This window comes from Eubalaena glacialis, chromosome 4 (assembly GCF_028564815.1).
Source record: "Eubalaena glacialis isolate mEubGla1 chromosome 4, mEubGla1.1.hap2.+ XY, whole genome shotgun sequence".
NCBI lineage: Eukaryota > Metazoa > Chordata > Mammalia > Artiodactyla > Balaenidae > Eubalaena > Eubalaena glacialis.
Window position 1 is genome coordinate 112867779 of NC_083719.1, and position 26964 is coordinate 112894742.

General features: G+C 38.3%; 1 protein-coding gene across 5 annotated transcripts in view; it reads left to right on the forward strand.

The window, feature by feature from the left end:
* Nucleotides 1-634: 634 nt before the first annotated feature.
* Nucleotides 635-26964, forward strand: part of SEC24A (SEC24 homolog A, COPII coat complex component) — a 58405-nt gene continuing 32075 nt past the window's right edge. For 2 of the 5 annotated variants that reach the window (XM_061188185.1, XM_061188186.1), the window contains exons 1-8: nt 635-1212; nt 14789-15271; nt 19597-19767; nt 21682-21759; nt 22336-22496; nt 22788-22960; nt 25259-25361; nt 26396-26522. In XM_061188185.1, the coding sequence (XP_061044168.1) occupies nt 1116-1212; nt 14789-15271; nt 19597-19767; nt 21682-21759; nt 22336-22496; nt 22788-22960; nt 25259-25361; nt 26396-26522 (1393 nt within the window). In that variant the 5' untranslated portion in view covers nt 635-1115. The remainder of the gene's footprint in view (nt 1213-14788; nt 15272-19596; nt 19768-21681; nt 21760-22335; nt 22497-22787; nt 22961-25258; nt 25362-26395; nt 26523-26964) is intronic. The other 3 variants (XM_061188187.1, XM_061188189.1, XM_061188188.1) reach the window with 3 other exon arrangements.

A 26964-nucleotide genomic window follows, 5' to 3' on the forward strand; every position in this document is an offset into this window, starting at 1 on the left:
GCTAAGATGACTACTGAGATCATTAATTATGTTGTCTAATCACTCCAGTTTCTACCTCCCTTTGGCCTCAAAAGTAAAAAAAAAAAATCTACTTGCAAGGAAAAAAAAAAGTCTCCTTGACTAGAAAGGAAGTTTGAATGTTGTACCTTACTGCAAACTCTTAGAAGAGGAAATAAAACTGCCATTTAAATATGTTGTTAATGAACTTTGGCGTGACTATGCTATATGAATCAGCGAGTTTCAAAATGAAAATTACTTCTGAATCCTCCGGTCAAAAAGCAAAGGCCTCCTCTTCGATTTGATTACTCTGAACACATGTACATAATTAACCACTCCTTTTTAAAAAATCCCTTACAATTTACACCTGGAATATGATGATGAAATGTGAAATGAAATACTGCGACGAACATTAATCGGCTCAGCTACTCGGCATAGTCTCAGCAGAGGACGATGACGTCTGTCCTCTCAGGTAATCTTCACAAAAACTCGAGGAGAGGAACTGTCATTCCCACCCCACGAAAGCTTCCACTGAAACCCTGACTGCACTCAGATCCCGGCCGTGCCGGCTAGATGACGTTCATCACGGCGGGGATTTCCGTATCGGTGACACACGCCACTTCCGGCCGACGGTGAGAGTGACGTGGCAGGAGAGGCCGAGCTCCGTCCTTCGGGCCGGGACACCCGGAGCTGTCAGGTGGCTTCAGGGCAGCCCTGCGGTGAGAGAAGAGCTCACCGATACCGGCGGCAGCTGCGAGGCCGGAGCCGGAAGTGCCACGTGTCCTGATTGCGCCTGCGCGGCCGGGGGCTGACAGGCAGTTCCGGCCGGGGCCTCCCTCCGTCTCTCTCCGCTTGGTTGCTGCCTACCAGCCCGGCGTTCTCGGCCCCACCGGCCCGACTTCCAAGCTTCAGCCCCCAGACCAGGCAGTCACCGCCGGCGGGCTAGGGAGAATGCGGCGCCATGCCTAGGGCTTCCTGCGCCGCCCTCTCTCTATCCCGCCTTCAGTCCTAAGTCGTTAGCCCCTTCCCTTCGCTTCCAGCAGTCGTCTTTCAACTCTCGGATTGGCGCTGCCGCAGACGCCCACCAGCCCCTTCCAACCCCGATAAACATCGTCGTCATGTCCCAGCCCGGGATACCGGCCTCTGGCGGCGCCCCCATCGGCCTCCAGGCCCAGAACGGGGCCGCCTGGGCCTCGGGGTCTCCCTACACCAACGGTAAGTGCCGCCCGGGGGTGGGAGGTGGGGACGGCGGGGGCGCTGGGGACGGCAAAGTTTGGGCCCCGGCTCGAGCTGACCTTTGGTTGCTGCCGCCGTCGGAGGGGGGGGTGACTTCCCTGCCCGGGTCAGGAACGGCTGGAGGTGGGAGGCTGAGCCACGGACACCGCGGCTCGTCTTTGTTTTTCATATTTATTTATTTATTCTTTCGTTCAGCACACAGTCGCTGAGCACTTGCTGTATGTAACGCCCTGGGTATACATGGGTGAAGAATACAGATTCGGTCCGTACTTCAAAACTGGCATACAAGGCTCATAGTGTCTGCTTATGTGCCTTTCCCCTCCTCGCCCCTTCACCCATGTCTTCTAGAGAGCAGGGTTTGGGGTCTGATTCATTTCGGTCCCGTCGGGCCTGCAGTGACTTGAGGGTCGTACTCAGTGTGAATTTGCGGAGACCAATGGATGATTGTGCTTTGGCGAGACCTCCTTAGGGCCTGCTTCATCTCTCCCTGAACCTTCCCCGAATTGTACTTAGGCCCCCTCGTTCAGTTTTTCAGCTTTAGAAGGGGAGGATCTCCTGTTTGATTTCCAGAGGTCTTTACATCACTTGGAAAGAGGTTGGACACAAGTCTCTGGACCTCTGACCAGAGTGTACATGTGGCACTATAATTTGTCATTTGGTGTGAGGGTGTCTTCTAATTTTATACCCCTTCTAGGATTCTTTAAATTGTCGTATGTTGTGATTTGCTAAGTTTATTATAATCGTTATAATAAAGACAGGTTTTCTGCCAACAGTTTGCCAAGTTACCAATTTACTTATAAATCTTTGGTTCTTGGAAACAAAACTGGTAGAATAATAGTAAATGCAATGCTTAAGTTGCCCATTGGAATCTAAGATTGCTGTGAAGTTCGAGAAAATAATCAATGACTAAAATAGCTAATTTACATTGTTTTTAGAGACTACTGTTTTCTTTACAAAGAAGGCTCTAAAAGACTTTTAAAAATGTCTATATGTAGGCAGGTATGTAGGCAGAAGCAAGAATAAGTGGGGGTAAGCACTGAAATGGTGTTAAGTTGAATCAATTGTTCTTTTTCAAATTTATGGTAACATTATGTAAACTACATTTTATTTCAGGCTCTTTAGTTACATTTTCACCGAGGATGAAATTATTTTAAGACATTTCACTTTAAGGTCAAAACTCTTAAGCAAGATGTCATATGACTGTGGCTTTTTCTTATAATCTATAAATTGCAGTTTTACATGAGCTTTAAATGGCAAATCCTGTAAATATGCATGTAAACTTATATGTAAGTATATTTTTGATAATTTTGAAATGTTAAAGCAATTTAGCCACTGTATGTACTGTATTGGAGATGTTGTCACTATGTTGATTTGATCCAGTCCAACAGACATTTGTTGCACACTTGAGTTCTGTCCTTAGGAATGTAAAAGAGAGTAAGAAAAGAGTCCCTGTACACAGGTTGCTCAGAGCCAATTCTGGAGTCAGATAGGGAAGGAAATCATAGGATTGCAAATATGTACCCCTGACTTTTTTTTTGGAAAAGATTTATTATTTATTTATTTAATTAATTTATTTTTGGCTGTGTTGGATCTTTGTTGAGGCACGCGGGATCTTTCTTTGCTGTGTGCGGGCTCTTCGTTGTGGTGCTCGGGCTTCTCTCTAGTTGTGGCATGCAGATTTTCTCTTCTCTAGTTGTGGCACGCAGGCTCCACGGCGTGTGGGCTCTAGTTGTGGCGTGTGGGTTCCAGAGCGCGTGGGCTCTGTAGTTTGCGGCACACGGGCTCTAGTTGAGGCGCGTGAGCACAGTAGTTGTGGCACGCAGGCTTTGTTGCCCCGCGACATGTGGGATCTTAGTTCCCTGACTAGGGATCGAACCTGAGTCCCCTGCATTGTAAGGTGGATTCTTTACCACTGGACCACCAGGGAAGTCCCTAGCCCCCACTTTTTAAAAAATAAGTTTATAGCAAGTGTATAGCATTATAATTTGACATCTGTATACACTACAAAGTGATCACCACCACAAGTCTAGTTACCATCCATCACCATACACAGTTGACCCTTTCACCCATTTCATCCATCTCCCCAACCCCCTTCCCCTCTGGTAACCACTAATCTGATCTCTGTATTGATGAGTTTTTGTTTTATTTTGTCTGTTCACTTGCTTTGTTTTTTTAGATTCCAAATATGAGTGAAATTTTATGGTATTTGTCTTTGTCTGCTTATTTCACTTAGCATAGTACCTTCAAGTTCCATCCACGTTCTTGTAAATGGCAGGATTTCATTCTTTTTATGGATGAGTAATATTCCATTGTGTGTGTATATTTATCACATCTTCTTTATCCATTCATCCATTGATGGACACTTAGGTTGTTTCCATATCTTGGCTGTTGTAAATAATGCTTCAGGGAACACAGGGGTACATATATCTGTCTGAATTAGTGTTTTTGTGTTCTTCAGATAAATGCCCGGAAGTGGAATAGCTGGGTCATATGGTATATACCCTTGTTAAGATATAATTTTAACATTCTTTTTATAAGCCCCATTTCTAAAGTTTTTTGAAAAAGTATTCTCAGTAAAATGGCTAATGTCCTGTATTGGGTTCCTTTATTGTTCATCCCACTAATAATAAAGAGAGTAAGGATGTGGTGGAGAATTGGAGGGGAGGATATTTCTCTAGAAGGTGAAAAAAAGTTCAGTGCTGGAATCTAATTTTTTTGGTTAATTCTTTCTAGGCACTTACTGCTGCTTAAATATTCTATTGAATTCTCTTACGCTTCAGGTTTGATGTAGCTTGCTTTAATTACATATTACAGTTTAGTTGGATCTTTTGTTTTTAGATTATAATCTAAAAGGTGACTGAGGAGTCACCTTTTTCATTTTTCTGTAACTTGCTTTCATATTGTATAGTGTCATTATATTACAGAATGCCTCACATCTGGACATTTCTTTATGTGGTTGATTATTATATTGCACTACAATCCAAAGGTTGTCTAGACAGGTTTTTCTAAGTCTCTGTGTAGATTTGTGTACACTTATTTCCTTTGCAGAAATTGATGGTGAAATTGCAAGACTACTTAAACTGGTAGATCTTCATCTGATTACCATGTAATAAGGGCTAAAGGCAAATCATGACTCCCACTTTTTTTTTTTTTTTAATAAATTTATTTATTTGTTTATTTATTCATGGCTGTGTTGGGTCTTCGTTTCTGTGCGAGGGCTTTCTCCAGTTGCGGCAAGCGGGGGCCACTCTTCATCGCGGTGCGCAGGCCTCTCACTATCGCGGCCTCTCGTTGCGGAGCACAGGCTCCAGACGCGCAGGCTCAGCAGTTGTGGCTCACGGGCCCAGTCGCTCCGCGGCATGTGGGATCTTCCCAGACCAGGGCTCGAACCCGTGTCCCCTGCATTGGCAGGCAGACTCTCAACCACTGCGCCACCAGGGAAGCCCATGACTCCCACTTTTTAAAAAAATTAATTTATTTGCACAGGGTCTTAGTTGTGGCAGGCTAGCTCCTTAGTTGCAGCTCAAGGGCTCCTTAGTTGTGACATGCAAACTCCTAGTTGCGGCATGCACGTGGGGTGTAGTTCCCTGGCCAGGGATTGAACCTGGGCCCCCTGCATTAGGAGCACAGAGTCTTAACCACAGCGCCACCAGGGAAGTCCCATGCCTCCCACTTCTAATTAGCTTCCTTATTGACTATTTGAGTCAATTTGCCAAGGCAGTTAGAAACTATAGTTTTATTAATAGTATTTTTTGTAGTATTATGTAATATTCAACTTTTCCCCTTACAGATTGAGTGAGGAGGATATTCTACACCCTCTCTCCCACCCAGATTACCCTGTTATAAAATAATATTAGTTTTCCCTCTAGACTGTAAGTCCTATGAGGACAAGAATATCTGTTTTTGCACATCATCCTCTCTCCAGTAGACTCACACGGTTTCTAGCACATTTAAGGAATTACCAGTTTTATCGAATGAATATCTTAGAATTGGGTATTTTGCAGTTTAGTTCACTAAACACGTATTAACTTGTTCATGATAAGATTTGAGCTCATTTTCAACTTCTTTTTTTTTCTGGTGAAATTTTCTGTGGATTTTTGTACAATAGTATCAGCTAAAACACAGTAGAATATGGGGGGCTTGGTCATCAGTTTAAATGCTAGACTTGTGCTCATATCTCTATTTTAGGCATGACAGAAATGTAAATCTCTTTTAGTTTCACTATGAGGAAAACCATATTTATGATGTTGTATTTTTAATATAGGAAGTCTTTAGTCGTGATCAAAGCATGTTGAGAATAAGATTGGCATGTGGTCTATAACACTGATTGTTGTGGCTGAGTTCCCCTTAATGTTTTCAGTGGGCACAGTAACTTTGGACTCTCATAAGACTCCTTGCATACCTCTAATAGAACTTACTGCATTGAGCTTCTGGTTAGTCTCTGCTGTTAGACTGGGAACTCCTGAAAGACATAAAATAGTAACAGTAAGCACTAACATTTACTGTTTACTTACTGTATGCCCAGTCACTGTGCTAGGTTGCATTATATGCATCATTTCACATAATCCTCACGACAGCCCTATGATAAGAGAACTGTTAGGTTTACTGACCAGGGAACTGAGATGAGTGGTCAAGCAACTGGTTCAAGGTCACACAGCTAATACGTTGTGGAACCTAGATTTAAACTAGGCAGTCTTATTTAACCACTGTTATTCAACTTACCTGGTAGTTATGGCTGAATCAAGGATCAGAACCTTCTCTTTGGTTTCTTTATGTAGGTGGATACATATAATTAGAGTAAACATTTGCTGATATTTTTTGAAATTGCCACCTAGCTTAGTTTCCTTTGGATTGTAATTAATATGTGACCTGACCCTCACTTTTGTTAGTATTGAGTCCATTTCTTTGCTGTTTCAGTATCACATTTCATAAATGTCTTGTAGACCCTGAAATTGCCCATACCCCCACTTTGATTCTTAGCATTTGCTCTTCCTCTTTGATTGCTTTCTTAAAGCCCGTACGTATGTCTAGTGACTGACCCACAAGCTGTTTTCATGCAGTAGCATCCATTTGTTGCACTTATAGTTTCAATTGGTCAACTCTTTAAGTGATCAGAGTGTATTTTGATGTGCGGGATCTTTTTCCCCTTACCTGACTATTAAATTTATGTGAAAGGGTAGTTTATTCATTGTGTTCTTGTGACTGTTCAGTAGGCTTTCTTGAAGAAATTTGTAAAGTTAACCTTTATTTTGTATTCATTGAGATAGTGTATCAGAAGTATCTTTTAATTTTTACATTCTAGATTTCATGAATAATAATATGTCAATCATTTTTATATGTCATTGGTTTCTAAAGTTCACAAAGTTCATTTTGAAGTATGTGAGAATCACCAGTACATGAAAATTTTACTAATGTAGATTCTGGGATTCCATTGAGTCCTATAGAATAGAAATTTACAAAGGTAGAACCTAGTATCTCTTTGTTTTTGAAGCTGCTGTTTGGGTGATTGAGAAGCAATCACCTGCATCTATTTTAATCTCTCATTTGTTTCTTTTCTACTGTTTCTAATTTGGCTTCTACTTCTATACATCCACCAAAACTGCCCTTAATAAGACCACAAATGACTTCTTGGTTATTAAGTACGAAAAATATTTTTCATTACTATCTTTTTTTTTTAAATTTTTATTTATTTATTTATTTATTTATGGCTGTGTTGGGTCTTCGTTTCTGTGCGAGGGCTTTCTCTAGTTGCGGCAAGTGGGGGCCACTCTTCATCGCGGTGCGCGGGCCTCTCACTATCGCGGCCTCTCTTGTTGCGGAGCACAGGCTCCAGACGCGCAGGCTCAGTAACTGTGGCACACGGGCCTAGTTGCTCTGCGGCATGTGGGATCTTCCCAGACCAGGGCTCGAACCCGTGTCCCCTGCATTGGCAGGCAGATTCTCAACCACTGCGCCACCAGGGAAGTCCTCATGCCTATCTTTTAATTGCTCTCTTTTTCCTAAAATGTTGGTGTTCCTCAGAGCTTTCTGACCTGGTTCCCTTCTTTTTCTTCTTTTCTTAAAAAAAACAAAAAACAAAAAAACAATAAACACAGTAAACATTTATTATTTCACATAGTTTCTGTGGCTGGCTCTTTTCTTACTCTGTACATACTCCCTGCATGATATTATTAATTCTCATGATAGCAAATATTGTACATATGCCGGTGAGTTCCAAAGTTATATCATAAGCTGAAACCCATCTAGATAGATGTCTTTCTATTGGACATTTCCACTTGAATCTCTTGGTGACACCTAAAGTATGTTGAAAATAATTCTTCATTCCCTCTTCCCTTTGCTATTCCCTGCCTTCCCCAGTTCTTTTCTCCTCCTTCTGTCCCAGTGAATGGCACTGCCATCTACTGACTTGCGCAGGTCAGAATCCTGGGAATCATCCTTGGTTCCTTCCCCACTTCAATTCCACATCAATTTGTATATTCAGTCCCCATATTCAATTCCACATCAAATTCCATTGGTTCAATTTCCTCTATCAGTTTTTTTTTTTTTTTCTTTTGGCCACACTGCGTGGCTTGTGGGATCTTAGTTATATATACTATATACCATCTTAATAGGGGAAGGGGAGAGAGAGAAGGGTACTTATGGGAAAACAATTTTTAGGAAAGATAAATTGGTCCTTAGTAGAATAGATGGGAGACTTGATCATTTTGTGACAGTGTATGCTTAGGTGTGGTGTGGAGACTTCTCATCTCAGGTAATGAGGCGGTCTTCTCTGGTTGCTCCTGGGGAGGAGATTTATGACAGCTTAATTCTTTTGAGTTCTTTTGGGAAGCTCTGCTTTTGGGCAGGTAAGTGATTCCCGAAACTCATGCCCTGTACTCAAAATAATTTTTATGCCATGGTGGTATATTCTGGACCCCTTTAATGTCTCTGATCTATTATTTTGATGGGCTACATAATTTATTAATGACTTCAAAATAATATAATTAAAATCCATTTAGTAAAAACTTCATTACTTATTTACTACTACATTTCTAATGAACTATTGCAAGTTGATACATATAAAAATAAAAATTTCACATTATAAGTCACTCAAAATGGATCTATGATAATGACTACTACAAAGCAGGTTCTTTTGTATTTGTCTTTCTACTGTGTGGTCTTATGACTGCATATTCTTTTCATTTTCTTCATTGATATACTGTAAGACTTTTGCTTATTTTGTTCATTTTGATGATATTTGGCTTTCACTTGGGTGCACTTGGCTTGAAGGCCTCTAGCATATTGGCCTGTGATAAAACAACAAATAAAATACGAGAGTGGGCCATGAAATCTTGTGGCAATACTAGGCTGTGAGATGTTGGTTTTTATCCAGATGACCCAAAATATGCTTATAAGTTAACTTTTTACAAATGTTTTCATTGATTCAAACACCTCTGTATTCCCACTGCTGCTGTTTATTAGTCAATTATTTCTTACCTGGATTACTGCTATAGACTCCAATCTCTTCCAATCTCTGATCTCTCCTCCAATCCCCAAGAGGTTCTTTTATGTCCTAACCTCCTGCCTCACTTCAGACATTTGACTCAGTCACTTGACTCTGTGGTGCCATACTGATTTTTCAGACTGCCCTTTCTTGACCACAGGCGATTGCACATGTTGTTCCTTTTTCTTGCACATGTTGTTCCTTTTTCTGGGAACACCCTTGACAATCCTTTTCCTGGGGCTAACTCCTATCATCTCTTAAGATTTCACTCTGTTTTGTCCCTGCCTGGTTATATGTCTTCCTGTTTGGACTATAGCTACTTGAGGGCAGGGATGGAGTGGACCTTACTCACCTTGTGTCCTCAGTAGATATTTAGTAAAATCTGTCTTTTCAATTAGTCAATGAATGGAGTGTTCCTAACCATTTGTAGTAAAATGAATGATTAGCCTAAATATAGTGTTGACAATAAAATTAATTAATAGTCTAAGATCTAAGAAAGAAATGAAAATTTTATTCCAACCAACCTGCGGATTATAACCCGGAAGACAGTCTTTTAGAGAGCTCTGAGGAATATTCCATCTGTTAGAGGTCAAAGTACAGTTATATACCTTTTTGAGACAAAGGAATATACATCAAATCACGTATTGACAGTTTACATAATCCAGATCTGCATGTACAAAGCTAGTAGTAGAGTGTTCTTGGCAGAGTAAAAAGTGAAGAACCCTACAATAGAAGCATTTTTAAGCTTGTTGAAGGAACGTTAAGAAGGTGGATGTGGCTGGAGCTGAGCAGAGAGGAAGAGTAGGAAGTTCTTTGAATAGCTTGCTAGTAACGGCCTTTGACCATTAAAACGGAGTAATTGGGGCTTCCCCTGGTGGCACAGTGGTTGAGAATCTGCCTGCTAATGCAGGGGACACGGGTTTGAGCCCTGGTCTGGGAAGATCCCACATGCCGCGGAGCAACTAGGCCCGTGAGCCACAACTACTGAGCCTGCGTGTCTGGAGCCTGTGCTCCGCAACAAGAGAGGCTACGATAGTGAGAGGCCCGCGCATCGCGATGAAGAGTGGCCCCCACTTGCCGCAACTAGAGAAAGCCCTCGCACAGAAACGAAGACCCAACACAGCCAAAAATAAATAAGTAAATAATTAACAAACAAACAAACAAAAACAGTAATTGATGTCAGTTCACATAGTGACCTTACCATAAGCAGTTACTAAACTCAAAGAATTGGTGTTCCATTATATGGACAGGGCTTTGAGTCTCTAGTGGAAATTATTCATTAAGCCATTTTGGATTGTATGATAAACTGTTATAAGGTAGAATTGTAAAAGTATGTGTTTATTTGGAACTGCAAGTCTGCTCCAAGTCGGCTTAAATACAGCCTGCATAGACATCTTTCCAAAGTTAGAGATATCAGATAAAAAGACCCCTTGGCCTATACAGATGAACAGATATTATTCACTAATAACAAAGTCAAATTAGGATGGAAACAGCCTAATAAGAGAAGAACCATGCGTAATTAATACAACAAAGATAGAACTAATGAATCTGTGGTTCAAGATATTGGCTTATTGTCTGAGTTGACATAGTCTATGTTAAACCTAATCTTAAAGAAAAATTGAACTTTATATTAAAATTTGCTTAAAGAACAATTAAAAAACAAATAGAATCAGAAGACTACAGGATACTTACTTCCAGATCAGAAAGAACATAGGTATTATCCTGGCACTGTTTCATTAAAATAAAATGAATGTTCAATATTTTAAAAAAAGAAAGTCGGAAATGAGACCAGAAAGGAGGTCAGGGACATAGAGGATATTATAAGCTAAGATAAAGACTTTGAAAGTTTTGAGTAGGAAGTTGATATGATCCATGTTTTAAAAGGTAATAGAATGTGTAGGAAATAAATCATAGAGGAATAAAGGAGGATGCAAATGTATTAGTTGGTCACGGGCTTTCAGACTTTGACTATAATCTACAATAAGAAATATTTTAGTGACCCAGTATATATATTCATATATGTATGTATTTGTAATGAAACCTCACAATACTTGCCTTATTACATGTAATGTCCTGCAATATTTTCCATTCTTAACTATGTTCTTTTTCATTACTAAAAAGATAGTTTGTAACTCATTGATATTTTCCATTTTTTTTTAATTAATTAATTTTATTTTTTGGCTGCATTGGGTCTTCATTGCTGCGCGCAGGGTTTCTCTAGTTGCGGTTAGCAGGGCCTACTTTTCATTGCGGTGTGCCTGCTACTCAATGCAGTGGCTTCTCTTGTTACGGAGCACGGGCTCTAGGCGCGTGGGCTTCAGTAGTTGCGGCCCACGGGCTCAGCAGTTGTGGCTCACGGTCTCTAGAGCACAGGCTCAGTAGTTGTGGCGCACGGGCTTAGTTGCTCCGCGGCATGTGGGATCTTCCTGGACCAGGGCTCGAACCCGTGTCCCCTGCATTGGCAGGCGGATTCTTAACCACTGCTCCACCAGGGAAGCCCCTAAATTTAATTTAAATAAGGTATAAGACATCTTTACGAAAAAAGCATGAAATATAATTGGAAGATATAAAACAAGTTTTGAATAAATGGAGAGATATATACCATGTTTATGATAGAAAGGAAGTTGTTTTTGTTTTTGTTTTTGTTTCTTTCCTGCTGTGCTGCATGGCTTGTGGGATCTTAGTTCCCTGACCAGGGATTGAACCCTGGCCCTCGGCAGTGAAAGTGCGGAGTCCTAACCACTGGACCGCCAGGGAATTCCTGAAAGATTTTCTATCATAAAATGTCAAACAATCCAAAATGAGTATATAAATCAAATGTAATTCCTATTGACATTTTACTTTTTTTGTATGGGAGACTGCATAGTCTTATATTTTTGTGTATGAAAATTTTCATAATAAAAAGGTTTATAAGAAAGTTATCATACTTACCTCTCTATAACTTCCCTTTTTTCTCTTAGTGTTCTTTTTGTAATTTATTTCAGTTGGTAGATGTACATCTGGTTTATTCATTTTATTGATAATTAGCCCATTGTGTGACTAATCTACAAGTTATTTATTCAATCTCCTGCTGATGGATATTTAATTTGTTTCCAATTTTTCATTATTATAAACATTGCTGCAACTAACACATATGGATCTATTTCTTTTGTCCTGGAAGGATACCTGTTTTTTTTTGGTTTTTTTTTTTTGCAGAGCAATGCATATAGACTCTCTCTCCCCAGCTACATGTTACTTATGTGTGTATGCTTTTGTAGGCCTCCCAATCCTACCTCTCTCTCTATATGCATATGCTTATGTATGTTTGTGTAAGTATTGTGTAATTTATGAAATGATTCAAATTAGGCTGATGATATTTGTACATTGGTTGCATGGATTGAGGGGGTATGATTGGAAGATATGTATTTTCTTTTTATACCTTTTGAATGTAAACAGTCCAAAGAAATTAGGTTTGTATGCGTGCCATCTTTTTAAAAATATTCATCTTATTTCTTTTCATTGTTTAGTTTTATGGGCAAAAATGACAGCATATTCCTGAGAAGTGATTCTAGAGATTAATTTTTTAATAACAGCTTTAAAATGTACAGGTCGATGATTTTTAGTGTATTCACTGAAAATTGGAACCATCACTACAATCAGTTTTAAAATATCTTTATCACCCCAAAAAAAGAAACCCCATACCCATTAGCAGTTACTACCCATTCCCTCCTTCCAGCTGTTGTAACCACAAATCTACCTCTGTGTTTGTGGGTTTTCCTGTTCTGGACATTTTATATAAGTGATTTATACAGTGTATGATCTTTTGTGACTAATGCCTTTCAGTTAGTATAAAGTTGGGACTTCCCTGGTGGTCCAGTGGTTAAGAATCCGTCTTGCAATGCAGGGGATGCTGGTTAGATCCCTGGTTGGGAAACTAAGATCCCACATGCCGCGAGGCAGCTAAGCCTGCGAGCCACAACTACTGAGCCCACACACCACAGCTAGAGAGCCCGTGTGCTGCAACTACAGAGCCCACACGTTCTGGAGCCCGTGTGCCACAACTAGAGAGAAGCCCGTGCACTGCAATGAAGAGCCCACGTGCTGCAACGAAGGATTCCGCGAGCAACAACTAAGACCTGATGCAATAAATAAACAAATAAATGTAAAATGTTAAAAAAAAACCCCAAAACACTAATAATCTCAATAGTCTTTAAAAAAAAATAAAGTTTTCAAGGTTCATCTGTATTATAGCATGTCATCAGTACTTCATTCCTGTTTATGACCAAATAATATTCCATTGTATGGTTATGCCTCTTTTGTTTATCTGTTCATTAGTTGATGGACATTTGGGTTGTTTCTCCTTTTTGGATACTACAAATAATGATGTTATGAACATTTGTGTACAAGGTTTTATGCAGACGAGGAGTGGAATTGCTGGATTGTAGAACTATGTTTAACATTTGAAGAACTGCCAAACTATTTTCCAACGTAGTTGCACCGTTTTACATTTCCACTGGCAATGTATGAGCATTCCAATTTCTCCACATCCTTGTCAACATTTGTTACTTTCCAGCTTTTTATTTTTAACCATCCTAGTTGGTGTGAGTGGTATATCACTGTGGTTTTTTTTTCTTTTATTTTTTCTTGGTTGCGTTGGGTTTTTGTTGCTGCGCGCGGGCTTTCTCTAGTTGTGGTGAGTGGGAGCTACTCTTCATTGTGGTGTGCAGGCTTCTCGTTGCAATGGCTTCTCTTGTTGTGGAGCACGGGCTCTAGGTGTGCGGGCTTCAGTAGTTGCAGCACGTGGGCTTCAGTAGTTGTGGTTCGTGGGCTCTAGAGCACAGGCTCAGTAGTTGTGCACAGGCTTAGTTGCTCTGTGGCATGTTGGATCTTCCTGGACCAGGGATCGAACCCGTGTCCCCTGCATTGGCAGGCAGATTCTTAACCACTGTGCCACCAGGGAAGTCCCTCATTGTGGTTTTGATTTGCAGTTCTCTAAATGACTAATAATGTTGAACATTTTTGCATGTGCTTACTGGCCATTTGTTTACCTCTTTGGAAATATATTTGAATGCTATTTAAAGCCTTTGCTCTTTTTTTTTTTTAACATCTTTATTGGCGTATAATTGCTACGCAATGGTGTGTTAGTTTCTGCTTTATAACAAACTGAATCAGCTCTACATATACATATATCCCCATATCTCCTCCCTCTTGCGTCTCCCTCCCACCCTTCCTATCCCACCCCTCTAGGTGGTCACAAAGCACCGAGCTGATCTCCCTGTGTTATGTGGCTGCTTCCCACTAGCTAGCTATTTTACATTTGGTAATGTATATATGTCCATGCCACTCTCTCACTTCGTCCCAGCTTACCCTTCCCCATCACGTGTCCTCAAGTCCATTCTCTACGTCTGCGTCTTTATTCCTGTCCTGCCCCTAGGTTCATCAGAACCTTTTTTTTTTTTTTTTAGATTCCATATATATGTGTTAGCATACGGTATTTGTTTTTCTCTTTCTGGCTTACTTCACTCTGTATGACAGACTGTAGGTCCATCCACCTCACTACAAATAACTCAATTTCGTTTCTTTTTATGGCTGAGTAATATTCCATTGTATATATGTGCCACATCTTCTTTATCCATTCATCTGTTCTGTGGTCTTTTTTTTTTTTTTAAATAAATTTATTTATTTATTTATATTTATTTTTGGCTGTGTTGGGTCTTCGTTTCTGTGCGAGGGCTTTCTCCAGTTGCGGCGAGCGGGGGCCACTCTTCATCGCGGTGCGCAGGCCTCTCACTATCGCGGCCTCTCTTGTTGCGGAGCACAGGCTCCAGACGCGCAGGCTCAGTAATTATGGCTCACGGGCCCAGTTGCTCCGCGGCATGTGGGATCTTCCCAGACTAGGGCTTGAACCCGTGTCCCCTGCATTGGCAGGCAGATTCTCAACCACTGCGCCACCAGGGAAGCCCTGTGGTCATTTTTAATTAGGTTATTTGTCTTTTCATTGTTGAGTTGTAAGAGCACCATATGTTTTACTGTATTTTTTAAAGTATTGCTTTATTTGTTTGTAAAACTAATTTTTCCTCCTCTTATTGGAAGGTCCTGTCCAAAATGCACTGATGTCTTCACAAGTATCAGTGAGCCAAGGATATAATTCTCAGCTTCCAGGATCCTACCCTCATCTAATACCAGCAAAGACTTTGAATCCAGTCCCTGGACAGTCTAACTCTGGTGGTTCCCAGACTGTTCCTCCACTAAGTAATTATCAGGGACCTGGACAGACTGTTTATAGACCATCTGTGGCTTCTAATCCAGTGACACCTTCACTTCGTAGTGGTCCTGTTCCCCAAATGCCACTACCTACTTCTCAGAACCCAGCTGCTACACCAATGCCTTCTGGTAGCTTTCTTCCTGGAGCCAACATACCACCACCTTTGAATTGGCAATATAACTATTCGTCACAGACAAACCATTGTCCTCGTGCGTCATCCCAACCGACCATGTCTGGGAATACAAATTTGACAAGTCCTCAATATGTTTCTTCTGGAGATACTTCACTTCAAAACAACTTCATAAAATCAGGTAGAGTTCCTATAGGACTGCTTAAAATGTAGAGATGGGAAAATTTTGCTTGTTTAAATGTTTTTAAATTATTATTTCAACCTTAAAATCATATGGAAGGCTATTGATATTTTTGATCATTGTTAATCTTTAAATAGATTACTTCTGTAATCTTTGGGTCAACTTAAAATCATGATTGTTTCTGCTTTGCTTCTTTCCTTTGAAGGTATCCTCTGAATTTCTTTGAGTCACCCATGATATTTCAGGGTCTCAGGTATGCATGCAGAACCACTTACTTAAGTACTGGCCATTACTTTTATTAATGGGTTTCCATCTTGTATTCTAGGGAAGCTTAATCCCTGTAGTCTCTCTTTGGACTTGATCTAAGGCTTGGCTTGTCTAATTGTTATGGCATAGACAATTTTTGGCTCCAGAAACCAGAGAATCCTGGAAGGGCAGGTGAAAACAGACAGTACTTTTGGAGTGAGGAGTATTATTGAGCACATCCGTGGTCAGAAAGCAGTGCACAGAGATTTATCTCTGGTTTTTTTTTAGGAGTTTTATAACTTTAGTTCCTACATTTAGGTGTTTGATCAATTTTGAGTTAATTTTTGTGTATGGTGTTAGTAGGTAGGGATTCAGCTTCATTCTTGTGCATGTGGATATTACAGTTGTCCCAGGACTATTTGATGGAAAGACTATTCTTCCTCCTATTGAATGATCTTGACAGCCTTGTTGAAAATCAGTTGATCATAAATGTAGGGTTTATTTCTGTACTCTGAATTCTATTCCATAGATCTATATGTCTATTTTTATACTAGTACCAAACATCTTGATTAGTGTAGCTTTGTAGTAAGGTTTGAATTTGGAAAGATTGACTCCTCCACCTTTTTGGGTCTTTTTTCAAGATTGTTTTGGGTGTCCTAGGTCCCTTGCATTTCCATAAGAATTTTAGGATTAGCTTGTCAATTTTTGCAATAAAAAGACAGCTGTGATTTTGATAGGGGTTGTGCTGAATCTGTACATCAATTTGGGAAGAAAGCTATATACGCTTGGACTGACTTTGATCATTTTATTTTTTAACCTCAGTGCTTGGTCATATATGGTTCAAAAGTAGGTTCATTTAACCACTTCACTATTCCCTTTTTTTGTATTAAAATTTGTCTTATACACTTATCAACATTAATAGTGTTACTTTGAAAAGCATTTCAGATTCTGTATTGGGATCTGCAGGTTGATTCTGCTCAGCAGACATCCTCAAGGAAATGAACTAGTAAAAGTTTCCAAGTGAAATAGTAATATCAGTCATTACCTTTTTATATTCATATGTATTTCTGCATCTAGATACTACATGCACTTCATCAGTTTTGTAGTTTGTTAACTGCTGAAACTATTTTTCTTAGCCTCTTGACTAGCCACTGGCCCTGGTGAATGCATTTTGGACTTGTAAAGATTAAGGCTGCTTCTAGAAACTTAGTTTCTTTGGAGAGATCTTCTGATCCATAATTGTTAGACCGAAAATCCTTCTGATTACTTTTATTCTTATTCATTTGACACCATGAGTGAGCATCAATCACTTGAAGTTAATGAACATTCACTTCTTTATTAAGGTAACATTTATTATATAGAATTTTAGGTCACATTTTAGGTAACATTTTTAGGTAACATTTATATAGGTATCATTTATTGAATGTTTGTTATTTTCCAGCACTTTACCAAACTTTAATGTGTGTTATCTTATTTAATCTTTACAGCAGTATGTTTTACAGATAAGAAATGTGAGACTTGAATAATTTTCCCAAAGCCACAAGAAAATAGGTTGGGAAAAGGTACTATTTAAAAGTAGCTGTAGCCTCTCATTAAAAAGCATGTGATCAATAATCTGAAATATTTTTTTGGCTGTAACAGAAGCCTTCAGGTAGAGCACCTTGATTACAGCACAGATGTGGTGAAAGAGACATAAGGAAGTGCCAAAACTTACGAAGGTTTCTATATAAAAGAAGGGGAAAGAAAGATACATAAACTAATAAAATGAACCTAAAAGAAATGTATGACTGCCCTTCTCTTTTCTTAATGAGAACTCTAAAAAAATTCCCCAGTTTTTACCTCTGTTTTTTCATCATTGTTAGTAGATGCCTGATTATCTGATCTCAGAACTGTATCTAGGGATTTCCTTGGTGGTCCAGTGGTTGGGACTTTGCCTTCCAAAGCAGGGGGTGCCAGTTCTATCCCTGGTCAGGGAGCTAAGATCCCACATTCCTTGCAGCCAAAAAACCAAATAAACCCATAAAACAGAAGCAATATTGTAACAGACTCAATAAGGACTTTAAAAATGGTCCACATCAAAAAAATCTTTAAAACCCCCCCTGTATCTAAGTTATACAAATTTCTAATTTGCATATTAAAATTCTCTGACTTTTTTTTCTAATGGGATGCCTTTTAGCATGTAATTAGTTTTAGGGATCTCAGAAGGCAGATTCTGAAACTCTAACTATTAGTGTTCTAAATAAGAGTCATTCAACTTGAAAAAATAATGTCTATTTTATGAAATGTAGCCTATTCTGGATTCAACAATATTCCTCTTAAAGCTGTGAAAAATCTCTATCAGCTCACTTGTATTCTGTTAAACATTAGGTTGTTACATCTTTGTGGCCAGATGTATCAAACATTCTTATTCATGCTGAGTTGCAAATGTACCTTGCCCTTTTGTTCCTTTGACTTGTCTCTATTGCCATAGATATGTATGGGTGCTTCTTTGATAAGGGAGTTACATGGCAGTAATCTTTGTCTTCACTTTTGACAACAGGGCACTGATTAGTCTTGTTGGGAGATCATTTTTCGATTTGGCCCTGGAGAATTGAACAGTATTGAAGAAACATTGAAATTTTTCATATTTGGGTATCTTTATTCCTTTGATTTTACAAAATACAGGGTTTTACAAAATACAGGTAGAATATATTATATGTAAAATTTATTACCTATTTCACTTACAAATTCAGAGGATTAAAAGTCTTGTAATGAAAAATTAAATCACATGTATTTTATCAGTAGTATTATCAGTAGTATTTTATCTACTTTGTAGACTTTGTTCCTCCTCTTTGGCAAATGAGAAGGTGGAAGCAGTATTATTGATTTGAATGAACAGGTGGTTGTGGGTTTTGGAACTTTCCATGTCACACAGAAGAATTTCCCCAAGAGTAACTGACAATGTTTTTACAGTAGTCAGAACTTACTGTCCTAATAGAAAATTGGTGAAATTGAGGCAGTGAGATACTGGTAGATACAAGGACAAATACCATGTCATTTCTTAGTTTAGTTTGATGGGTACTTTTAAACCTCTTGGATATCAGTGTTTCATAAGGTTTATACGTAAACTTTGGATCATTTCCTGATTTTTAAGCCTAGGAAGTGTTCTTAATATAGTATTTAAGCAATTATTGAAAGTAAACTACTTTTAATTATTATTAGGTAAACACTGAACAGTGTACACATTTATTATCTATTTTAACAGGATATACCTCCAATAAAAATGAAGCAAAATGAAATAAAACTTGGAGAATTTAGGATAACCACAATAGTTTGTAGTTTTAGAAAGCTAACTCTAAACCTAATTGATGATAGTGAATGGACTATATTGATAGGTATTCATAAAATTTTTTTTCTTTTTTTTTTTTTTAAGAAATTCACGTTCTTATTTATTGATTGATTTATTGATTGATTGATTGCTGTGTTGGGTCTTCGTTTCTGTGCGAGGGCTTTCTCTAGTTGTGGCAAGCGGGGACCACTCTTCATCGCGTTGCGCGGGCCTCTCACTATCGCGGCCTCTCTTGTTGCGGAGCACAGGCTCCAGACTCGCAGGCTCAGTAATTGTGGCTCACGGGCCCAGCTGCTCCGTGGCATGTGGGATCTTCCCAGACCAGGGCTCGAACCCGTGTCCCCTGCATTGGCAGGCAGATTCTCAACCACTGCGCCACCAGGGAAGCCCCATAAAGTTTTATTAGTGTTAATTTCTACTGGAATATTTGATGTGGCCTGTTGAAACTGTGACCAGTTAATGAAAAATTAATCAATAAACAGGGCCTTGTATCTACTCTATAAGTGATTTGATGCTGACTTTATACTGCTTTAATAATTGACAGGTAAGAATTATGGTAGGAGAGACTTGGAAATGCGTAAAGTATGCATATAAATTAGAAAGTCATTCATCTGGGAAGTTAACTTATTTCTAGTAATTTTTGGTTTGTAGTTGAAATATAGATTTGGAAGTTACTTAGATTCGGTAAAAGGCCGTTTTGGCTTTTTTCTTAAGTTCTTAAGTGACATGTGAAAAACCACTGTTTCCATAGGATCTGCACCCCCCTTAGTGAATCCACCTCTGCCTACCACTTTTCAACCAGGAGCTCCTCTTGGGCCCCCTCCAACTGGAGGACCACCTCCAGTGAGGGCCCTTACGCCTCAGAAATCAACACATAGAGCTGTGCCCCAGCCCACCTTTAATTCAGCTAGCAACCAAGAAGGTAAGCAAGACAAAAACCAAGTCACGTCCTAAAGTTTTGACTCAGGGTGGAAAGATGAATATTATCTGAATTCCGTGCATTCAAGTCATATTCTAACAGAAAATCTAGTTTTTTTGGTTAGGGATGCCCCTCAGGAATTTAGAGTTTTAAAAAGTTTCTCGGTATTCCACTGCCCTATTCTGGGCTGTGGAATAGCTTTTGGGATCACTGTTGACTTTTTTTGTTGCTGTGCAGATTTTAAAAATCATGGCTATAAAGTTACATGTCTTTTGGGAGAGGGAGGCGAGAGAGGAACTTTTGCTTTTCTGGACATGATGTTAGAACTATCCTTTTAATACATTGGCCCTTTTTTATGGAAGCAGTATTTTGCTTGCCACCCTTACTGTAAATGTAACAAATATTTATGAGCCTAAATAAAAAGTCAAATATACAAACATTTTGATGTTTTATAGTTTTAAAGCATTGTCTTCAGAGGTAACTTTAACATATAAGTTTATTAATTTAAACAAAATATTTTATAAAGTAAGAAATTTGATTTTAGCCGTAATATAACCATTGCAACAAGATTGGAAATAGGAAAACAGAAGAGGAGGGGAGAAAACCACTGCCCGTATCCTACTACTCAATATAATCAATATTATCATTTTTGTATTTTCTTCTACCATTTCCTTTTTTTAGTATTGTTAGTAGGGAAAAAACTGACCTGTGTATAATTTGAAAAGAATGGTGTTAACAATGAGTAACAAAATGATAAAGCCATGACCTACTGGTTGCCATGTGGTAATTTTGAATATCAAGCTACAATAAGTATTTAAACTTTTAACCAACTAAAAATATGCTCAATGTTTTTGTTTGTTTCTACAAAACAGTTTTACTAAGGTTTTCTGTATCAAGTCATGGCTAAAGACCTGGTGGTCTTGAGAATTGGAAAGGAGTTACTAACTTTATTGAAACTATTAAACTTATCTATTTGGTGTTAAAACTGTTAAAAGTTAGCACCTTTATACTTAGGTGCTAGAGGTTGATGCTATTCATTGATTTTAGTTTCTTCTGTACCCAAATTAGAGCTAATAAATAGCAGAGGTACCTAATGATAAATTTTTATTATTCATTTTAGTGGTTGTTTGCTAGACCAAAGCAATTGTTCTAATTAATATATATCACCTTAAAGTTAACTCTGGATTCTACTCTGTTCCATATTTTTATTTTTTTAATTTATTTTCTTGTATTCTATTTTTTTTGAATTTTGTTTTATTTATTTTTTTATACAGCAGGTTCTGATTAGTCATCCATTTTATACACATCAGTGTATACATGTCAGTCCCAATCTCCCAATTCATCCCACCACCCCCACCCCACCCCACCCCCGCCACTTTCCCCCCTTGGTGTCCATACGTTTGTTCTCTACATGTGTGTCTCAATTTCTGCCCTGCAAACCGGTTCATCTGTACCATTTTTCTAGGTTCCACATATATGCGTTAATATACGATATTTGTTTTTCTTTCTGACTTACTTACATATTTTTAAAAAAAGGTTTTTATCCTCATAAATTTATTTCATCCTTAAATAGTATTGATTTTGGTGACTTATTTTAGTGCGTACCGCTCCTTAGAAGTTTTTAATGCTGCTCTCACAACTGGTAAAATCTTTCAGATAGTATATAATTTTATAAACTACACAAAGTACCATTCTTTTTGGAAGCTTATAAAGTTATTTGAAACTTTTATATATTTTGTATATTTAAAATCTTACATTGTTTGAAAATTTTACTTCAACATTTCACATTTCCTGGGCTGTGGTTTTAAACTATTTGTCATTTGGAAAGTTATCATAAATTTTAGACATTAGCTCAAATCTTGCAAAAATTATAATAATGGTTCTAATTTAAATATTGTTAATAAACTTCCTCCTTAGGTATTATACCAAATACCAATAATGGATCTATGGTGGTTCACAATAGTTATGATGAAATTGAAGGCGGTGGCTTCTTGGGTGAGATGCTATGAAAGTTTTTTTGTTTTTTTTAATATGTGTTCCTCGTAGGAAACAAAGAAGAAAACTTCATAATTATGTCACACAATGATACCTACTGTTAGCATTTTTTATCTCCATGCGTTTAGATTTTTTGTTAGGTTTTTTTTCCCCTTTAGGATTGGGATTATGGGCTTTATTATTATTATGTTATGACCGAAGAGTATTTTTGTCAGTTAAATCTATTTAAATTTACTTATCCAGTTGAACATTTAGTATGTTTTAATTAAAGTTGTTTTGACTTAAATTTTAGTCTGAATACAAAGCTTAGTACATGATATGAGATATGAGAGTAAATTAATTATACTAAACTTATTTTTGTGTGTTTACAGCTATAGTCCACTTTAGCTAGATTTTAATCATCGCTCTTACTTTGTTACTAGTGTTTATTTGTTTTATTTTACAAAATTGATGACTGAAAGTATTAAATTACCCAAAGGATTTTGGAGTTATAATTTCTATAATTTAATGGATCTGTGTGTTGATTTAAAGTACTCTGGAGTGTAAAATAGAACTTAAAAGTTACCTTGTTTCTAGCAACACCACAGCTTACTAATAAGAATCCTACAATGAGCCGAAGTGTTGGATATTCATATCCCTCCTTACCACCTGGTTATCAGAACACAATACCACCTAGTACAACAGGAATGCCACCCTCTTCCTTGAATTATCCAAGTGGTCCACAGGCATTTACTCAGGTATACTTTTTGTTTTTGTGTTTTTACCTGTATTCCACTTCAGTTTAAACTGTATTCACATGGAAAAATTTTAGGAAGGTATAATGAACATTTTTAACCAGTTAGAATGGTAATGAATATTTCATAAGGCCTTTGTCAGGTTACATATCTCCAGAACCAAAAAATTGACCAGGAAATCTAGATTACAGTGTTGTTATTGAGAGAGAAATTAAGTAACCAAGTCCTTATACTCTTCTCTTTTCAACTGAAGACATTATAAAGGCTACTTACTTTGAAATTATGTATCTTTAGACTCCCTTAGGTGCTAATCATTTACCTGCAAGCATGAGTGGATTAAGTCTACATCCAGAGGGGCTAAGGGTTATCAATCTACTTCAAGAAAGAAACATGCTTCCATTGACACCTTTGCAGCCTCCCGTTCCAAATTTGCATGAAGATATCCAGAAACTCAACTGTAACCCAGAGTAAGGCTTCAAACAGTGCTTCTTATTAAATATGACATTTTACTTGTTCTAAAATTCTTCCAGATTTTTTTTGAGCTTTATGTGTTACGAACAAGCTATACAAATGTACTAATTTATGAAAGTAGTTCTGCATGCAGAAAACAGCACTTTGTTAGTTGCTTACTTGATATTTGAAATGTTCTAAGTCAAGAAATAGAGTTGTAACCCCTGATCTGATAGCTACTCTTATCAGCTCTAATGGGACTATGATATTCATTATCATTATGGTGATTACATTATATTTTCAAAGTCCAAAGGACAGAGACTTGATTCTATATAATCCTTTATTTGCTCTCATTTTAAATTGTTTTTCATAACCAACATAATTATAATATTCTTTTCTCTCTTAAAATTGATTGTGAGTTTAAGTGTATATGAAGACTTTCTGATAAATTGAATTTTGTTATTTTTATTTTTTATTTATTTTAAAAATTTATTATTTATTTGGCTGCATTGGGTCTTAGTTGCAGCATGTGGGATCTTTGTTGTGGTGTGTGGGCTCTTCTCTAGTTGTTGTGCACAGGCTCCAGAGCGTGTGGGCTCAGTAGTTGCAGCGCTCGGGCTCCAGAGTGCGTGGGCTCTCTGGTTATGGTGTGTGGGCTCCAGAGCGCATGGGCTTGGTTGCCCTGCAGTATGTGGGATCTTAGTTGCCCAACCAGGGATCAAACCATCGTCCCCTGCATTGGAAGGCGGATTCTTAACCACTGGACCACCAGGGAAGTCCCTGAATTTTTTTTTTTAAATTAATTAATTAATTAATTTTTATTTTTGGCTGCGTTGGATCTTCTTTGCTGCACGTGGGCTTTCTCTAGTTGTGGTGAGCGGGGGCTACTCTTCGTTGTGGTGTACGGGCTTCTCACTGCAGTGGCTTCTCTTGTCGCAGAGCACAGGCTCTAGGTGCGCGGGCTTCAGTAGTTGTGGCACACGGGCTCAGTAGTTGTGGCATGGGGGCTCAGTAGTTGTGGCTCGCGGCTCTAGAGCACAGGCTCAGTAGTTGTAGCACAGGGGCTTAGTTGCTCCACGGCATGTGGGATCTTCCCAGACGAGGGCTCAAACCCATGTCCCCTGCATTGGCAGGCGGATTCTTTTTTTTTTTTTTTTTTTTTAATTAATAGACTTTTACTTTTTTTTTTTTTTTAAGTATTTATTTATTTATTTATGGCTGTATTGGGTCTTCGTTTCTGTGCGAGGGCTTTCTCTAGTTGCGGCAAGCGGGGGCCACTCTTCATCGCGGTGCGCGGGCCTCTCACTATCGCGGCCTCTCTTGTTGCAGAGCACAGGCTCCAGACGCGCAGGCTCAGTAATTGTGGCTTGCGGGCCTAGTTGCTCTGCGGCACGTGGGATCTTCCCAGACCAGGGCTCGAACCCGTGTCCCCTGCATTGGCAGGCAGACTCTCAACCACTGCGCCACCAGGGAAGCCCCAGGCGGATTCTTAACCACTGCGCCACCAGGGAAGCCCAATTTTGTTATTTTTAAATAGTCTTTTTAAAACCTTCAGCAAAACTGAGCTTTTCAGTAATACACTTAACTTTTTTTTTTTTTAAGATTTATTATTTATTTATTTAATTTATTTTTGGCTGCATCGGGTCTTAGTTGCAGTACTCAGAATCTTCCTTGAGGCATGCAGGATCCTTCATTTCAGTGCGTGGGCTCTTCCTTGTGGTGCACGGGCTTCTCTAGTTGTGGCGAGTGGGTTTTCTCTTCTCTAGTGGCACGCAGGCTCCAGGGTGCATGGGCTCTGTAGTTGTGGCACGCAGGCTCTAGTTCAGGCGTGCATGAGCTCAGTAGTTGTGGCACGCAGGCTTAGTTGCCCTGAGGCGTGTTGGATCTTAGTTCCCTGACCAGGGATTGAACCCGTGTCCCCTGCATTGTAAGGCAGACTCTTTACCACTGGACCACCAGAGAAGTCCCAGTAATACACTTAACTTTGCATATGCAAATTTGGGTCATCACCTTGAAATTCCAGTGCAATCTAGATTTATATAAAGAAAAATAAGTTCTTTGATAGTCTAGACTGTCTTTGCACAAGCTGAGAAGAAAATATATTTTAGTTATATAAAATGGAATTATAACCGTCTACCCTTTCTTTCTGAATAGGATTTAAATATTTAACAAGGATAAAATTTGTGAGGGCCTATTGAAATACTTCATTTGTAATCTGATCCAATGTTAAAATGTGTACCTTTTAATAAGTCTTTTTATTTTTGTCCAAAAATAGTCATAGTAACAACTGACACATGATTTTTACGTTGATATAGGTTATTTCGATGCACACTGACTAGCATTCCTCAGACTCAGGCCTTACTGAATAAAGCCAAACTTCCTTTGGGACTGCTGCTTCATCCTTTTAAAGACCTAGTGGTATGTTTTACTAGCGAAAGTAAATGTCTTGTGGAAAATTGTCTTGGTGGTAAGGAATTTTTTATAATAGTGCAAGAATTTGTTTGAGCTATCTTTAGGAATTTGACCATTGGCCGATTATTTGTATTTCAACCAAAAATATTATTATCAAACACTTTCACAAAGAGATAAAATGAACATATTGTTGAAAAATTCAGGAGGTACTGAATAGAATAGAGGTACTGAAGAAAATAAATAAATGAACCATACTATTTTAACAAGTTGTAAATTGTTTACCCATTAAAATACTTTACCCATTCTCCCAGTTCTTCCATTCTTGGAGTAAAATCTGTTGCTTTAAGAAGCTGTTTCCAAAAAGAAGAAGGAGAAAAGAAAAGACGCCCTTCTACTTTTGTCCTAAGGCTCTGGGACCTTGACATGTGACCACATACGGTTTGAGAGAATCAGTCCATAAGTGAAGTGACTTTCCCATAACAAACCTCCTTTTGGTAATAGGATTGTATTGCCTTTACTGATTTTTAACTTTAACTTTAGATCTTTTAAAACGTAGGATAAACTTTAAATAGGAGCATAATTGCAAAGTCCAATAAAATATTTAAATATAATTTAACCATACCTTACTTTGTGACAATTCTTTTATGAGAACTTAGTAGCCTGTTAATATAACATGAAGAAACTTCCTAATGATTTAATTAGTCATTTTTTTAGAATATTGATCCTTCCTTCACCATTCATCTCACAGATATGTTGTAAATTTACTATGTTGGTTTTGCAATGTAAACTTTTAATGAGAAAATAAATACCTTTTAAAAGGCAAAATTTAATGAGAATGGTCCTGGGGAAAATCACTAGGGTTTAAAAACCAATACATTTCATTACATAATTTTTTGTTTGGCAGCTTGGACACATTTTTTTACCTTAGTTTTTTCTCTAAACTTATAATATCCCAACAATTATTTGGAAGGTATGGATTAATTGCTTGACCTTTAGACATGATCATCATTGCCTTTAATAAATTAGTCCTTTTTTTTCAGCAATTGCCTGTGGTTACCTCTAGTACAATTGTGAGATGCCGTTCATGCAGGACATACATCAACCCTTTTGTCAGCTTTCTTGATCAAAGGAGATGGAAATGTAACTTATGTTACCGAGTCAATGATGGTATGTTTTTTTTTTTTTAAACGTTTAAACATTTCTACATGCATTGTAGGGAAGTCAGATAACACAAATGTGAAGTTAAAAAACAAAACAAAACCTGGTCTTATTTACCCGTAATCCTTTCACTCAGATATAACTTCTTTTAACTTTTTTCTAGGCATTTATACTTACATATAAATAATTATATACTTCTTAAGCAAAAAATGTGATAATACTACTTTGATACCACTTTTTTACATCTATTCTATTGGGTATATAATAAATGGCATATTTCATGGTATTATTTAAGCCTGTAATTTAAGAAATATTTTTATTTAGAAATTGTCCCATGCCTTTTCTCTAGGGTGAAAGAAAATAAGTCCGCAGAGTAGCTGCCATTAGCTTCATTCACTGCTGTATGAAGGGAGGTGGGCAGTGCTAGAAGGTTAGTTGAATGTAGTTTTTT